The sequence below is a fragment of the Carlito syrichta genome, unplaced genomic scaffold (assembly GCF_000164805.1).
Source record: "Carlito syrichta isolate Samal-C Ts95f unplaced genomic scaffold, Tarsius_syrichta-2.0.1 Scaffold288366, whole genome shotgun sequence".
NCBI classification, from domain to species: domain Eukaryota; kingdom Metazoa; phylum Chordata; class Mammalia; order Primates; family Tarsiidae; genus Carlito; species Carlito syrichta.
In genome coordinates this window covers 194,174-208,403 of record NW_007232462.1, presented here as the reverse complement: position 1 = coordinate 208,403, position 14,230 = coordinate 194,174, and the positions used below count along the sequence as shown (strand labels likewise).

The window sequence follows — 14,230 nt, the reverse complement described above, 5'->3', positions numbered from 1 at the left end:
CCTTTCAGCACACCAGGCACCATGTAAGGCACCTTATCACTATCTCATCTGATCCTAACAGAACTCTCCCCAGTTTACAGATAAGAATCTGAGGCCCAGAGAGGGCAGCTGACTCATCCAAGGTCTCGCAGTTGGTGGGGCCCATCTGCCTGCCACCAAACCCTGAGCCTCTCCTGCTGGCCCAGAAGGAGCTGAACCTGATCCCAGTCCTGGGTGGGATGAGAGGCAGTTCTGCAGCCCTCGGGAGTCTCAAGATGAGGCCCACTGCCTGAGGAAGTGCTTCAGAGGCCTGGGTGAAGGCAGTAATTGGAAGTAACCTGAACGATGCCCTGGTCTACACTCCCACCATTTTACAGATGAAAAAACCAAGGCCAGACCAGAACACAGGCCTCTGACCCCCAGCACAGTGCCCTCCCACTGCACCAGGAGGTTGGGCAGGTGGGCAGGCCCCAGTCAGGCTGGTCAGACACACACAGGGCGGCTCCGTGGCATTCAGAGAGCACGTTTATTTACAAAGCGCTTTACAAACATCAGCTTATGCCTCCCCACAGCCCCCTGCGAGGTAGGTCAGTAGTCATATCTACAGTTTACAGATGGGGAAATCGAGGCACGGAATGGGGGTGTGGCCTGCCCTGTTTTAAAGAGACCTTCCCACCCACCCCTCCCAAAAATAACAAAAGAAACAAAAAAGCACTGATCCTCCATCCCAAAATAACCCCTCTTCCTCAGAACTCTAGGGGTTGTGACCAGCCCTAAGCTAGCACTGCTCCCTCCCCAGTGGGCAACTTGACCAGGAGCCACAGGGACCTCAACCCCAGGGACTGTGACTCAGCCTTGCGGACTGTCACTGGCCCAAGCTGAGCAGGACAAGCCAGTGAAGTCTGAAGCTTACAGGAAGAGAGGGCTGAGATGACTTCATTCTGCGACACTAGGCCAGGTGGGGAAGGAGTCCCACATGGGGCATGGTGGGAATGGGCAGATCCTGGTTCAGGAAAGCTCAGAGCACGTGTCAGGAAAGCAGAAGTGGAGAGGGATGGGGGCAAAATATGCCAGGGGCTGCAGGGGGCAATAGGGCAGGGGAAGGCGCTGCAGGTCCCCTGAGGAGGACAGTCAATGAGTCCCACTGGCATTTCAGGACAGAGCCCAGCCTCTCTAGGGCCCTCGGGGAGATGTCATGCCCTGCTGCACCCTCTGGCCATGTGCAGAGGGGGCCCAGCTAGGTAGAAGCCTTGCCGGCCATGCTCGCTACAGGCCCTCACTCATCTCTGCCAAAGGCTGGATGGAGTCAAGGGGCTCGGCCTGGGTCCCCAGGGCTGGCTGTCCTGAGCCCGTTGCTCAGCCAGGCAGTGCCAGGCCTCTCAGCACAGGCCTGCAGGACCTTATGGAGGTCGGCTGGGGCTGCAGTCTTGCTAAGCTCCCCCTTGGCCCACAGCCTGCCCATGGGACATGGTGAAAGGTCCTGCCCACAGTGGAAGAGGGACCAAGATGGCCCAGCGTCCACTCCAGTGCTTTCCCCGTGGCAGCTGTGGTTGGGTAGAGCTGGAGGGACAGATCCTCCTCCTCGCCAGTCCGGGATGGTGGGTCTGGCCCTGAGTGTGCGGTGGGTGCCCCAAGCCAGGGCCCGCTATCTTGACTCCAGCCCCTCCAGGTACTCCAGGGCCACATCGTAGCAAAAGTGGTACTGATCCTGCAGAGAGGGAGAGAGGAACCATGAGCCTGAGCCGGCCTTTGTGCTGGGGGGCTGGAAAGGGGAGGGGTAGGCATGAGTCCTAGCCCACCCTTGTGAGGAAAGGGTGAATGGGGGCAACGTTGTGACACCACAAGACTGGAACCAAGGCGCAACGGTGGAGACCAGACATGGGAGAGTGGCTTCTGAGGAATCTGGCCAGGCAAGGGTAGGGAGGTGGAAGTGGCTGGGCACAGGGACACAGCCCCTCACCATGGTCTCCACCATATTGGGCTTGTAGTTCCGAAGCGTTTTGGCAGCAAAGAAAACGTCCACCAGGTTGTGGCAGCGGATCATCTCAAGAACCGTGGCGCAGGCGCAGAAGGTACCGCTGCGACCGCCCCCATTTCTAAATGAGACACACAAAAGGTTTGGGGGGAGGTGGTGACTAGAGCCAAAGGTAGGGAGCAGCGCCTGGGAACCCAAAGGTGAAGGGAGGAGGGGCCAGGGAACCAAAAAGGGTAGGGTGCAATCAGAGCCCAAAGGCAAGGGCATGGCTAGGGAACCCAGAAGAGGGGGCGCAAAGGGCCCGAGGGTGAGGGGCGGGGCCAGGGAATCCAGAAAGGAGGGGCAGGAGGCCTAGTGGTGGGGGGTAGAGCTAGGGAACGCAGGAGGGAGGGGCAGAGGACCCAGAGGAGAGGGGTGGAACTGGGGAGCCCAGAAAGGAGGGACAGAATGCCTAGAGGAGAGCAGCAAGAGCAAAAGTTTGAGGACCCCAGGCTAAGGCCCACATCCAAAGGCCTATGGCACCTCAGAAGACATAGCCCCAAGGAGAAACAGACTGCAGATTCTGAAAGAAGGACACCGAGGCATTGAGAAACAAAGACAGTGACAGAGAAGGGCAGTCAAGCAGCAAGTAAATACCCAGAGAGCAAGACAGAAAATAAGTACTGAAGACCAGTCACCACCCGGCAGCGCAGCAGACACACAGGCTCAAACACACCTGCCAAGTGGTCCTGCAGCCACCCACAGAGAGCCTCCCACCGCCTCCCTGCCTCTCCCTCTGCTCCCTGTGACTCCCACGTGTGGGGTGCTGCCTGAAGGATGGGAGACTGACTAGACCCTCAGCCCCCTTCTCAAGGGGTCTCTCTCACCAGAACCAAAGCCCTGAGGGCCAGACCCGGACTGACACAGCTTCCCACCCCAGCTTCCAGTGTGCCCAGTCTGGCACTGGGAAGGCGCAGCAAGTGCCAAAAGCATGGAAATGGGGGAGCAAAGGAGTGACTGCACCTGAGTGAAAGCAAGAATTTATGAATAGTGTCATGCATATATGAATTAATGAATTTAAAACGCTGCAGGCCACTCAGTGGCTCAAGCCTGTAATCCCAGCACTTTGGGAGGCCCAGGTGAGTAGATTGCCTGAACCCACAGGTTCAAGACCAGCCCGGGCAACTTGGTGAGGCCTCGTCTCTACAATAAATCAAAAGTTAGCCGGGTGTAGTAGCGCACGCCTGTAGTTCCAGCTACTTGGAAGGCTGAGGCGGAAGGATTGCCAGAGCCCAGCAGGTCAATGCCGGGATGGCCGTGATAATGCCACTGCACACGAGCATGGGCGATGGAGTGAGATTCCAACTCAAAAAAAATAAAATAAAATAAAATAAAACATTGTGTATATTCATGCATGTGCATGCATGAACAAAGACTGAAATTCCATAGGTATTAAAAGTGTACTACAATCGCATGGAGTAAAAAAATCTGACAAAGGATTCTCTTGAATTAAATCGGCAAAGTCAAACATAACACAGAACAACTGGGCAGTTGGTCAGAGCTGAATCTATACCCTGGAAACTAGGCTCCTCCAGGGGAGACTCCAGAGTCCAGGCCACAGTTATCTGGGAGCCCAGAGGATTTGGTGCCAGCCTTGCTGCCTGCTCTCACACTGGACCCAGCCCCTCGCCCCTTCACCCACCCTCCCACAAGGCAGGCACTCACAGGCAGTGCACAATGGTGCGCCCATCCCCGCTTTCCGCCTGCCACTTGTCCACTTCGGCCAGCAGGTGCAGGAAGGCCTTCCTGGAGTCAGGTGTATCCCGGTATGCGGACCAGCGCAGGAACTGGAAGTGCCGTACCAGCAGATGCCCCTCCTGCAGCTGGAGGCACCGGCAGCCAGCCGAGGGACATGAGCACTGGAGTCACTGGGCTGGATGACCTCAAGGGGGCCATTAAAGGCTGCCCCGGCCATCACCCAGGTTCTCACCCTGGGGCTCCCCAGACCACTCACCCGAGAGATGTTCTGTACTCTGAAGACCCGTGCCACCAAGTCTTCATCCACAGTGCCTGACACAAACTCCACCTCCATGAGGCCATACTGCTGCCGACCTGGCTCTGGCCAGTACTGCAGGCAGGGCTGGGGCATGGGCATGGAGAAAGGAGAGCTGAGCAGAGCCCAGCTGGGGCTTACCCACAGCCACACCCACTGCCAGGGGTCCACACATGTCTTGTGCCTCCCACACGCCTGGCCCATCCAATCACTCCAGACTCGCCTCTAGCATGCCCCACTCACCACCACTCACCTAATCAGGCTGCAGCGCCCACCTGACACAACACATTCTGCACTGACACGTTCAGACCCACCGAGACAAATCCTTTACAGACAGCGCACTGACGCCCACTGCTAGCGGCTACAAATCTACACCTTAACACGCTCACACACACCTGCAGAAGACTGCTTCCAGAAATAGGCCTGCATCACCCCCATCCACCCCAGAACACCCCCCACCTTCTTTCTCACTGCCTCTGCCCCTCAGAACCAGCTCACAGAGGTGGGGTGTCCCTGATGTGGCAACATAGCTCAGTATCCCCACTCCTGCTCCAGGACCCCTCCAGGGAGTCAGGGTCCTAAATACAAACCCCTCCCAGACTCCAGACAGTGGAGGGAACAGAGGCAGCACAACCCCCACACCCCGCACACACGCACACCCCACACACGCACATGTACACGAGACCTCCAGGCTGCTTAGCCCAGAGCCTCAGCTTCTAGTCTCAGCTCTGCCGGGAGCCCAGAAAATACTCCTTTCTCTGGGCCGTAGTTTCTTCATCTGCAAAATGGCCTCCAAGCACCACCCAAAAGATATTATGCTTCATCTGCTTCCCCCTCTGACCACAGCCCCACAAGGAAAGGATGCTACTACCTTCCTCTTTTTGCCTGGGGTCCTGGCAACCTCTTACATTCAGAACTTTGCACATGCTGTTCCCTCTCCATGGATCAATCTTCCTCCCAGTTAATTCTACCCTTCCCACACATCTCAGCTCAGATACCACCTCCTCCAGGAAGCCCTCTCTGACACATTATCCCTCATGCTTCTCTGTGTCCCTGTGTCAGGTCTGTGATAGCCCTCTTCCCTCTGTGCTGTCCCCGTCCAGTTTTGTATCCGCTTCCTCCTGGACCATGGGATCTGAAATGAGCTGAGCTGTGTCTTCTCTTTCTGTCTCCTCACTGCCCACTGCAGGGCCTGGCAGGGAGCAGTCCATGGGAAGAGCTGGTTGAATGGATGAGCACATCAGTGACCAGTGAATGCCATGTGGGAGCCTCCCTCTGAGGTCTTCCATCTACCTTGGCGAGGGCAGTTCCTGCTATAACCAAGATTTGCTCTAGGGCCCACGTAGGAGCTAGGGCCTGGTACCCTGGTCTTGGGTCACTTACATCAAGGGCCTGACTCATAAAGAGCACATTTAACCAAGTCTTCTCCAGGCAGCCGTTAGGAGGCTGTTGTGCTCATTTTACAGCAGACCTTCCTAGGCCCCAGGCCCAGCAGAGACCTAGGGCCCAGCTCAGGCATGGCTAGAGGCTGGGCATCTGTACTTCTTGGGAGCTCCAAAAGAAATGCGGGAGACAGAGGGGCTGCCCCCAGCTGAGAACTGAGCCAGCATCTGGCCCAATCTCAGAAGCAACTGTCACCCTCATCTTGGTCTCTGCTGTATACTGAGCGCCCACTGCGTGCCAGGCTCGGCATGGTGCTAAGCAGCCTATGCACACCTCACGTGATCCTCACAATAACTCCATGGGAACAGGTCCTGTTGTGGTGTCCATCTTACAGAGAAGGAAACTGAGGCTCCAAGAGATAAATGAACTTGCCCCAGGTCAAATAGTCAGAAAGTAAGAGGCTTGAACTTTACTCTACCTCGAAGGCCCCCAGATAGGCAATTAGTCAAATGACTGAAAAGGCAGCAGCTTTGGAATGAGGCAAGCCAGGATGGGAGTGTGGCTCTGCCGCTTCCCAGCCATGTGACCCTGGAGAAGGCATGACATCTTGGGTCTTAATTTTCTCAACTTTCTTACCTGAAGCCTTCACCCCAAGGTCCCTATAGATCATAGATAAGATCATAAGTGCAAAGCTGAGTCCCTGGCTCAGATCAGGAGCTCAGTAAAGAGCAGTTTTTAGTTTTTTCCGGTCTGACACCCTCGTTTTACAGATGAGGAACCAAGGTTCTGGAAGGGAGTGTGACTTGTCTAAGGTCACACAATAAATAGGGGGCAGAGCTGGGACCCAACCCTTGGCACTGGAGACTGTGCCGTGGAACACACTGAGGCCCTAGGCAGCAGGCGGCCAGCGGCCTGGCCCACGGGGCCTCACCCAGGCAGAGTTGGACTGGTTCAGCTGGTTGAGCATGACGATGGAGGTGCACCCATAGTCGTAGACCAGCCGCCAGAAGTCGGGCGTGGTGCTCTGCAGCGGGTGCAGGGTCACGATGAAGGCCGCGCTCCGCGTGTAGCTCTGCAGGGAAACCAAGACTCAGCAGGGCCCTGTGCACAGCCTCTGACATGGCCAAGCCTCTGCCAACCTCTGCCCGCCCCAAGCCAGACACTCATGCCCCACAGGACAAGGCTGTCTCCAGTGGCCCATTTCAGAGGCTGGCCAGCACACGGAGGCCTCAGCTGACAGGCTAGGGCTCAGACCTCTAGTATTCAAGTCCATGACCCTCAGAAACTAAACAGCAAAAGATTTCCAAAGGTACAGCATGGGGAGCCTGGGCGTGGCACATACAGGCTGATCAAGCTGGCTCCCTGCCTCAGAGCTTTTGCATCTGTTATTTCTGCTGCCGAAACCAAATTTCCCAAGCGTTTGCATGGCTCTCTCCCTCACTTCTTTCTGGTCTTGGCTTCACCATCACCCCCTCAAAGAAGCCTTCCCGTGCCACCTCATCAAAACTATCTACACACACACACACAATTCACATTCAACACTTCAGCCTGGTTGGGTTTTGTTGCTGTTGTTATTGTTGTTATTATAGAAATTTGAGCATGACATTTCATTGTGTATTTATTTACTGACTATCCCACCCCACTCCCTAAATGCAAGGGTCAGGAGGGTCGAAATGTCAGGGTATGGCCCGTGCCCAGCACATTGTAGGGGCCCAATAAATATTTCAAATAAATAAATCTCTAGGTCCCTTCCAGCTCCATAGACCAAGGGTCTAGGGCCCCAGGCAGCCCAGGCAGTAACAGGCTCTGACTCTGCTCCCTACTCTCACCCTCATCCTGCAGGGTGAGCTGGTACCAACTTTCTCCCATCAGAGCTCCAGCTCCAGGTCTCCCTGGTGACCTTCCCCAGCACCTGTGCCATGTCCCCTCCCTCTCCTGAGTTCTCCTACAACCCCAGGACCCTGACCCCTGTCTGTCTTCTGGCCTTGACCCTGACTCAGGCCCTGACCAAATCCCTACCTGCCCTTTGTAATCCTGCAGGGGGCAATGCAGAAAAGCGAGGGGCCCTCTCCAGCCTGGGCTCCCCTCCCCAGGACTCTCTGCAGGCTCACTGAGCACCTGTTCTTCGAGGCCAGGCCCAGTCAGATGCCAAAACTCAGTTTGGGTGTCTAATGGGGCTCCCTGCAGACCTGACCGCCCAAATGACCCTGCAGGCCCCTTACCATGAGTTCAAGGCCATCTGAGAATCAGGGTCTCCCAGTTCCTGAGCCCACAGGACCCTCGAGGCTGTGGTTAGGCGTCAGAGGCATATAGGACCCCAGCAAGCGGCAGGGCTGTCTTCACCTGACAGGCCCACTCCCACAAGGACCAGGGGGCCCCAGCCCAGAGACTCAGTGCCCTTGGAGAGGCTCCTTTTCAGGCCTCCATGTGCAGATGGGAACTCTGGAGACCAAGGAAGGGGCTGGGAGGAAGGTCACTATGTTTAGTTCAACAGCCTTCCCAGCACCACATGTCACTTCTCCAGAACCCCCAACCCCTCAGCAGGCCAGATGTCCCCAGGCCAACATGTGGGCACACACGCATACGCATTCCTCCACCAGACTGAGTGATGGTAGTTGATGGGCCCCTTCATGCCTCTCCCTTCAGTGACTAGGGCTGCCCCTCCCCTCTTGTCTTCTGCTCACATACCAGAAAGCCCATGGCAGCTCATCCTTTGTAGAGGAACCCATTCCCTGCACTGTCCTGCCAAGGGGCTCTCGACCAGGAACTTGGCTACAAAAGGCCCAACTCCCTCTTGCCTGCAGTGGAAGAAGCTCCCTTCTCTCATTTCCACATGGAAGGACAACCAGCAGTGACACACCTTCCTCAACCGTCCTTCACTCACTGCCCCCATGGGCGAGGTTGCTCAGCTCAGCTCCTTTCTCTCTTTTTCCGGGCCAGGATACCCTCAGAATGCATGCATTCTAACTGCTCCTACTCCCCACCACATTCAAAGTTTTGTCCCTGATGGGGAGGGGTGTCCGATGGCTGTACCACTGTATCCACGAGGGCTAGTTAGCCTAACAGGGCGAAGAGGTTGCCTGCCCACTCGGCCACATATCCAAAGCACTACCTCCAGCTCCATCTGTGACATTTTGATCTCACCTGTCTGTCTCCTGCCTCTGTATCTCAGCTGTTTCCAGAGTGGGAGAGGAACAGGGGTAATACAAACCCTTCCCACCTCAGATGGTGGCATCTTCACCAGGCCCCTAAAACCCCAGCACCCACCTCCTGCTCTGCTTGCAACACCCAGTAAAGGAGGCAGAGGTCCCTGAGCCAGGAGCAGGGCAGGAGACTTCTAAATGGCTCCTGAGCCCTGAGACCACAGCCAGGATGGGCCGAAGGAGGAAGTCACCATTCCAGGCACCAGCTCCATCTCCCAGGACAAGCTCCTCTGACTCTAGACATCAGGTCTCAAGGCCCAACCCCAAACTCTTGAGGCCTCCCCTGCCAAAGCCCCCAGAATCATTCATCCTACCCCAGATTCTACTGGGTCCGATCCTGGAGACAGCCCTGCCTGAACTCCACAATCTAGACCCTTCCCCCACTCAAGTAGAGAATAATACTTGAAAGGGGCACTGGTTTGAATACGCTGAGTGGAAGATCACTGAGGGTAGGAGGGTCACTTCACAGGCCTGTTCCCCAAAATGGGCAGAGGGTCCCCCCACCAGAGCCCTTAGCTGGGATCCTGACCCTTCCCCGATGCTGTTGGGAGGGGAAGTCCGAGAGCCCACCCCACACTCTCACATCAGTCAGAGCAGCATTGATGTAGTTGTTGGGGTCCCCATCAGTGGAGATGAGGAAGGGCAGGCAGCGGTCAGGTGGCAGGACATCCATGCTGCGGTTCTTGTCGCGGTTCCGGGGCAGAAGGGCGATACTGCACTCCTCCACGTCCAGCGGTGGGGTGACCGAGTTCAGCGTCTATAAGGAGAGGGGTACGGGGATGGAGAATCATATGCAGGGCTTGCTGGGCCACCTCACACCCCTATGAAAGAGGTTGCGCTGGACTACCAACCTCATTTTAGGGATGAAGAAACTGAGGCCCAGAGAGAAGCGAGAGAGGGCAGGGACCAAGCTCCCCCTCTCCAGGCCATGCAGGGCCCGGGCAGAGCTCTGGAGACTAGTTTCTGCCTCCTCACTACCCACATAACCTCAGACAAGCTACTATATCTCTCGGCCTCAGTTTCCTCACCTGTAATATGGGAAAGTAATATGCCTACATCATGGGGCTGTGGGGGAGACAAAGTAAGAGTCTTCTAACAATGGAGATGATGTGGCACTGCTGGGGTGCGGGTCTGAGAATGATGCACCAAACAGGAGAGTGGTCCTTGGAGTGCACAGAGACCAGACTCCAGCATCATCATTTGGGACCCCAGATGCGGCCACAACTGCAGCTGCCCCATCCACAGGCTTTTCAGTTACAAGAGCTGGACTTTTCGCACTTTCAAAAAAAAGAATCCCAAAGAGCACAAACACAGCAAGGAAAACGTTGACTGTCTTCTTTCTTATCTGAGTAACAAAACTGAGGCCCAGAGAGATAAAGTGACTTGTTCAAGGACACTCATAACTCTTTTTTTTTTTTAAGTTGGAATCTCACTCTGTCACACAGACTGGAGTGCAGTGGCACACTCACAGCCACTGCAGCCTTGACCTGCTGGGCTCTGGTGATCCTTCCACCTTGGCCTTCCAAGTAGCTGGAACAACAGGCATGTGTCGCCATGTCTGGCTAATTTTTTGATTTATTGTAGAGACGAGGTCTTACCATGTTGCTCAGGCTGGTCTCAAACCCTGAGCTCAGGTAATCCTCTTGCCTCTGCTCCCAAAGTGCTGGGATTACAGACGTGAGCCACCGCATCCAGCTAACATAACTCTTTAATAAGAAACCCAGGACTTGAACCCAGATTTATCTGACTTCAAAGCCTGAGTGCTTTTTTTAATTTTTTATTTTTTTGAGACAAGATCTCACTATGTTGCCCAGGCTGGCCTCAAACTCCTGGGCTCAAGCAATCCTCCTGCCTCTGCCTCCCAAAGTTCTGGGATTACAGGTGTGAGCCACTGCGCCTGGCCTAAAGCCTGTGCTCTCAATCACTTTGTTACACCACCTCCTCCACTATCTCAAAGTCCTTCCTAGTAGCCCAACTCTATCCCTTGTATTCTCAGTCTGGTCCCTGCCTGGCTCTCAATGGCTCCTGCAGTACTGAGCATCTCCCAAAACACAAACACACACACACACACACACACAAACACCTCTCACCTGAAACTCTTCTCGCAGCTGGGAGGAGTTACTCTGAGGATCAATGCGAATCATCTCCTTGTAGGTGGCCTTGAACTCACTGACAGGGATAGTGGTCTCCCCACATAGGCAGGCCTCCAGGATTGCATCATGGATGAAGATGTACTGCTCCTGGAACAGGAAACAAGCATTTGAGAATGAGGAGGGGCCTAGATGCTGGAGATCTGATGGGGAGGAGGAATAAGCTTGCTCTAGGTTGAGGCAGCTGCTCTAAGGCAGAACCCAACCATGTGGGTTACTACAAGGCAGGACCCAGCCAGCTTGAAACAGCCTTGAAACAGATATGCTCCCTTATCTGATAGTTCATCCCTATATCAACTCTATGAGATGCTCTGAGAGGCAAGGGGACAGCCCGAGGTCACATATCTAGTAAGAATGCAATCCCAGGCGCGCCTTAACTACAAAACTCGTTGTCTGACCTCACCTAACAGAACACGGTGGAGCTGAGACTAGCAAGACCCCACGAGGCTGGCAGCCCACATTCAGGGATGATCCCAGGGAAGGGAAGAGCCACAGGACATCCCGTGGACACGCTCTACCAGCTCTGAGCTCCTTCACGAGAGACCCCGGTTCTAGAGGGAGTGGTGGGGACAGGGCTGGTCCCCACACCTCAGTCTGGATCATGTTGACACGCCGGGAGCAGAGGGTCTTCACGCAGTTGTAAATGTCCACGACGCCCTCACACTCTGCCATGTCCAGCATCACATCCAGGACGATATAGCAGCCTGTGCGGCCAGTGCCCACGCTGGGGAGAGAGAGGCCCCAGGCTACATCAGGACCTTGGAGAGGGAGCCCGGGACTAGGGAGGAGAAGAGAGGAGGAAGACTAGGCGACTAGGCACTGGACATATCTGCCACCACACAGAGGACAGGGACATAGAGACATAATCTTTCTTCCCCCAGCAAGGAGGAGTCAGGCTGCTGGATGGAAGAGACCTGGTGAAATGTGATAGAGGACAGAGTTTGGGTGGGCTCAAGGGAAAGAGAGGAGGGGAAAGGGCTGGGAGACTGGAGAGGTGAGACTGGTCACTCAGTTAACCCAAGAATGTTCTTTAATCCTGGATATCACCAAACCTCCTGCACATCCTTCAAAACCCCACACACTCATACTTATTCACGTACTCACAAGTATCCCTAATCCTTCTAGGCAGATGTCATTCTTTGGAGCTTCCAGAGTAATTTGGGCGAGATTTTCTTAAAACGCTCTTCTGCTATATGACCATAGTATATGTTGCTGCCTCCCTAATCCGACTGGGAGCTGGGCTCATCTCTGTGATCCTCGTGCTCATACTAGGTTGTGCAGAGGGGGAAGGGGAGCAACTAAAGATGACACCAAGATTTCAGTTTGAAAACGATGGCACCCACATGCTGGCGAGGATATACCCAAATGGGTATACCATACGCTGGCGGGACTTAAATTAGCACAACCACCTTGGAAGACTATTTGGCAACATCGCCTGAGGCTGAATATTCACGTAGAAAACAATTCTACTCCTACGTACACACCTCACAGAAAAGAATACGTTTCTTGGCCAGGAGACACACAATCAAATGTCCTTAGCAGCACTATTCATAATAGCCCAGAACTGGAAACCACCCAAATGACAATCAACAGCAGAATCAACAATACATTGTCATTTATTTACCTCATGGAATATGATCCAGCATGGATGAATCTTACAAACATAAGGTCAAGGGAAAGACGTCAGACACCGAAGAGAACATGCTGTGCGGCTCCATGTATACAAAATCCACAAACATGCATAACATCTACAGTTTAGAGGTCACAATAATGGTCACTCTGGGGTGGGGAGCAGGACATAAAGACCAGAATCAGGCTCAAGGAGGCTTCTGGGTACTGTTCAGGTTCTGTTTCTCTTTTTTTAAAAAAAAGAAAGACAAGGTCTCACTCTATTGCCCAGGCTGGAGTGCAGTGGCATGATCATAATTCACTGCAGCCTCAAAACTCCTGGGTTCAAGGAATCCTCCTACCTAAGGCTCCCAAGTAGCTGGGACTACACGCGTGTGCCACCATGTCAGACTAATTTGTATTATTATTATTATTATAGAGATAGAGTTTCACTATGTTGCCCAGGCTAGAGTACAGTGGTAGGATCATAGCTCACTGAAGCCTCGAACTCTTAGGCTCAAGAAATCCTCCTACCTGAGGCTCCCGAGTAGCTGGGACTATAGGCATGTACCACCACATCTGGGTAATTTTTTTTTTTTTTTTTTTTTTTGTGGAGACAGAGTCTATGTTGCCCAGGCAAGTCTCAAACTCCTGGGCTCAAGTAATCCTCCCGCCTTGGCCTCCCAAAATGTTGGGATTACAAGTGTAAGCCACTGTACCCGACTAGATAATGTTTCTTGATCTCGGGAGGGCTGGTTATTTCACAGGTGTGTTCAGTTTGTGAAAATTCATAAAGTGATACATCCAATTATTATTTGTGACTTTGCTTTAAGTGCATCACATATCAAAAAGTTTTATTTTTAAAAGACAGAAAATGTGCCAGCACCTTGATTTCCCAGCCTCCAGAAATGTAAGAACTAAAATTCTGCTATTTATAAGCAAAAAAATAAAATAACATAAAAAGATAGCATAAAGAAATGAAAGAGAAATTGGTTTGGGTGGTAGAGCAGGAAGAACGAGTCTGCCATGTAGCATTTGGGGAGCTGATAAGAATCCAACAGAGAGGCTGGGACAAGACATAGAGGCCATGAACTTGTGGACCCACGGGACATGCCAGAGTCATGAGCGTTGGAGGTTAGGCTCTACAGGAGGAGACAGAGCACAAGGCCAGGCTAGGGTGTTAGGCCTCTACTTGAGAAGCAAGAGGAAGATTTGGAGCCAGGGAGGAAGCAGAGAAAGAGGAAGGGCAGTCAGGGTCACACAAGCCCATCAGGGTCTGCACAGGGTGTGAAGCTAGCGGGTGAACAAGGCCAATGGTGTCTGGTAATGAGAAGTCCTTCCCAGCCCTAAGTCAATCCTAGCATGCATCAGGTGTGCAACAAACGCCTGCTGAGTGCAAGCAAGCTCCGTAGCTCCTGTGCCTTGCCAGCTCCTAGGCTCTGTCCATGTCTCCAGGACCTCCTCAGAACCTAGGTCAAGGGGCTCCACAGGTCCTGAGGGGCACATGAGGATGCCAACACCAGTGCCAAAGCTCAAAGGGCAAAGAGTCCTTTGGGGGTCAACCTGTCCATCTGTCTCTAAGCAAGATAAGCCCAGATCTGTCCATCTTATGGGCCCCGAGCCAACCCTTCTCCAAGCCCAACTCTCCACAGACCCCTCTTCTCCTTGCAACTCCCAGCACTCCTACCTGCAGTGGATGACAATGGGCCCAGCGTCAGGTGGGGTGGAGGCCTTCACACGCCGGATGAAAGCCAGCAGCCCCGTGGCATGGTAGGGGACACCATGCTCTGGCCATGCCGTGAAGTGAAACTGGCGAACCTCGTGCCGGGCAGAGTAGCCTCTCTGGGGAAACAACAGTAGTAGGAGTCAGTGTCACTGGCATCTTAATTAGACACTTGCT

The 14,230-nt window shown here is 54.0% G+C and overlaps 1 protein-coding gene across 1 annotated transcript in view; it reads right to left on the bottom strand.

Moving 5' to 3' along the window:
- Nucleotides 1–485: 485 nt before the first annotated feature.
- PTPRU (protein tyrosine phosphatase, receptor type U) overlaps nt 486–14,230 on the bottom strand; it is an 88,271-nt gene continuing 74,526 nt past the window's right edge. The window contains exons 23-31 of the mRNA XM_021710282.1: nt 14,018–14,172; nt 11,311–11,446; nt 10,663–10,812; nt 9,156–9,329; nt 6,301–6,441; nt 3,948–4,073; nt 3,659–3,816; nt 1,940–2,075; nt 486–1,687 (exon numbers count right to left, since the gene is read on the bottom strand). Coding sequence (XP_021565957.1) covers nt 1,625–1,687; nt 1,940–2,075; nt 3,659–3,816; nt 3,948–4,073; nt 6,301–6,441; nt 9,156–9,329; nt 10,663–10,812; nt 11,311–11,446; nt 14,018–14,172 — 1,239 coding nt within the window. The 3' untranslated portion in view covers nt 486–1,624. The remainder of the gene's footprint in view (nt 1,688–1,939; nt 2,076–3,658; nt 3,817–3,947; nt 4,074–6,300; nt 6,442–9,155; nt 9,330–10,662; nt 10,813–11,310; nt 11,447–14,017; nt 14,173–14,230) is intronic.